General features: G+C 48.1%; 1 protein-coding gene across 1 annotated transcript in view; it reads left to right on the top strand.

Annotated features, from left to right (window-relative positions):
* Gpr32 (G protein-coupled receptor 32) overlaps positions 1–2,563 on the top strand; it is a 24,862-nt gene extending 22,299 nt beyond the window's left edge. Inside the window, 1 exon segment of the mRNA XM_029535744.1 lies at positions 1,568–2,563. Within this exon segment, the coding sequence (XP_029391604.1) occupies positions 1,568–2,563 (996 nt within the window).
* The last annotated feature ends 298 nt before the right edge of the window (positions 2,564–2,861 follow it).

The raw sequence follows: 2,861 nt of genomic DNA, 5'->3' as shown, positions 1-2,861 counted from the left end.
GGGAACAGAGGTGGGGGGAGGGGTATGGGAAACTTTCGGGATAGCATTTGAAATGTAAATAAAGAAAATAATAATAATAATAATAATAAAAAGAGCAACAGCAAAAAACAAAAACAAAAACAAAAACAAAACAAAACAAAAACCAAGTACTGGGACTTAGTGAGAAAATGTTTGTTTACTGTATCCAGAGAGCAGGGTCCACTCCTCTGCACAGGTGAGGCTGGCCGTCCCTGCTCGGATGTCCTCCTTTCACTGGGCTTTCTCATTGTCCTGGGACTGAGTTGCCTAGAGTGTCCGTTCCGTGAGGCCCAGGGATCCTCCCGTCTCTGTCTCCCGACAATGGGATTAGAAACTTGCACTGCCCAGTCACGGCTTTCCTGTGGGTGTCGGAGACTAAACTCAGGTCCCCATAACTGGGCAGCAAACATTTCACCAGCCACGCTGTGTCTACAGACCTGTTCTGCCTTATAGCCCTCTCCCCACCTGGCATGGTGTAGCCTGCAGTGACAAACTCATTCTGCCCAGTGCCACAGCTGCCACCAGACTGGGAGTCGATACGGGTATCTGTAAATTCATGGCTTCCACTTCATTTAGTAAATTTGAGGTCAGTATTTCTAGAAATGCATGCCCCATCCAAAGGTTAGCCTTAAAATACTACGCCTTTTTAATACTCTACCCCCCAATCTGTAATTCGGGATTACAGATGTATACCATATCTGGATGCCTATGCTTTTAGAGTAGCCTCACAGTGTTTCTCCCAATCCTCTTGTTTATTTGTTTATTTAGGTATTTATATGTTTATTTATGGTTTGTTTTGTTGTTATTCTGGGGAATTGAACTCCAGGCCTCACACCAGCCCTCTGTAGTTGAGCCACACCCCAGGCCCTACTGGGGAATTCTAGGTAAGGGTGTACCTGAATCATCCCCTTGCCCTTCAGTGGGATATCCTAGACAGGGGCAGCTCCTGACCCGCATCTCCTGCGTTGTTCTCATATCTACCTTGATATAGGTCTCACTAGGTTTCTTGGGCTGGCCTGGCCTTAACTTTATTCTGCAGGTCAGGCAGATCTTTACCTGTGACTCTCCTGCCTCAGCCTCCCGAGCAGCTAGAATAATATGTGTATGCCCCGAGACTCTACTTGCTTTTCTTTCATGGTTTCTCTTCCTTCGGTTGGATCATATCTGTTGACTTGTCTTCAAAGTCATTAATTTCATTCCCAGTCTGTAAAATGTAAACAATTCCAATTGTTTTTTGAGCTTTTTGAATTTCTACTTAATTATTTTCACTGTTTCAGTATCCTCCTATGACCTTCTGGCTATTCATTTATTGTGCCTTATTGCCTAGAAACCTCCAGTGAGGGGCTTGGGTGTGGCTATGTGGTAGAGACCTTACCTACAAGGCAGGAACCCCTAACCCCCACCCCCACACATACAATGTGAAGACATGAATGGCTTTGTCTTGGGGAGTGGGGCATGGACTTTAGTGAGATGTCATCAGTGACTCTGACATGTGGTATTTCTTCTTCTGCAAGAAATGCCAGCTTGGGAGGTGTGGTATCTCTGCTAGCTCACCATCACTGTCCTGTTTGTGTCCTGTGTTGCTGGAGTCCTGGGCAATGGGCTGGTGCAGTGGATGGCTGTATTCTGCATGGCCCTCATGGTCACCATGATCTGGTTCTTCAGCCTGGCCCTGGCTGACTTTACTGTCCTCTTGTCTGTGCCCATTTCCATGTGTATCATGGTCTATGGCTGGTGGCCTTCTGCTAACATGGTCTGTAAACTCTACATGGCCTTTTCAGTTCTCACCTTCTTTGTCAGCATCGATTTGCTGTGGATCATCTCTGTGGATCCCTGCATTTTGGTGCTGTACCGCGTGTGGACCAGAAACCACAGAACGGTGCAGCGAGCCCTATGGCTGTCCACGCTGGTGTGGCTGCTGGAACCTGTTGCCTGTTTCCTATACTTGAAGTTCTGAACTACTGGGAAACTACGTGGCTGTGAATGCTGCTCCTTCGACTCCAATTCAGAGAAAGAGACAGGGCAGGATTGGAGTGCAACGGTTGCCTAGCAACAGACAGCACTAGCCATCACCCACTTGCTGCTTGGCTTCCTGGTACTCCTGACCGTCGTCAGCGTCTGTGCCCACTGCATCCGGTCCAGGTTTGGGATGGAGGGCTGGGTGCACGCAAGGCGGCCCACGAAGCTGCTGCTGGTGGTTGTAAGCGCCTTCCTCATCTTCTGGTTCCCTTTTAGCGTGGTGCTCTTGGTGAAGTCAGTGCTTCTGACGTCTCTACGGCAGCCCCACTACCCCAAGACGGGGCTCGTCTCATGGGCTGCCTTCACCTTGGGCTGCCGCAACCCCTTCCTCTATGTCTTCATTGGCAGAGATTTCCAGCAGAAAGATTTCCAGTCTCTATCTTCTGCCCTGGCTACAGTGTTTGGGGAAGACGGTTTTATCAGTCATCCCGTCCCTGAGGCCAATACCGCAGCAGAGGGTAGAAACCTTACAGTTCAAACTAGAAGTCCCCCTTCATTGTCTGTAAGCAAATACATTAACTTCTGAGACAAGCTTCTATCACCAGGAATTCCTCCCAGCAACCCACCCTCAGGAGCCTTCTCAGTATTGGCATCAGCATCTACTTCCCAAATGGTGAATAGTGAAAACGAAGACTACATTTCCCAGTATCCTTTGCAACTATATCTAGCCATGTGACCGAGATCTGGGCAATAGTCTGTTAAGTATGCGATGTAACTTCCTCAGAGGGACAAAATGCGAGAGCTCTGTCCGCCCTTCCTTAGTTTGACTAGAAATAGAATGTATTAGCCAGTTTTTGCTAATTGAGGAACATCCCCTTTCAAGT

The sequence above is a fragment of the Mus pahari genome, chromosome 1, assembly GCF_900095145.1.
Source record: "Mus pahari chromosome 1, PAHARI_EIJ_v1.1, whole genome shotgun sequence".
Taxonomy (NCBI): Eukaryota; Metazoa; Chordata; class Mammalia; order Rodentia; family Muridae; genus Mus; species Mus pahari.
The sequence above is the reverse complement of the archived record's forward strand: the minus strand, read 5'-3'. Positions and strand labels throughout refer to the sequence as shown.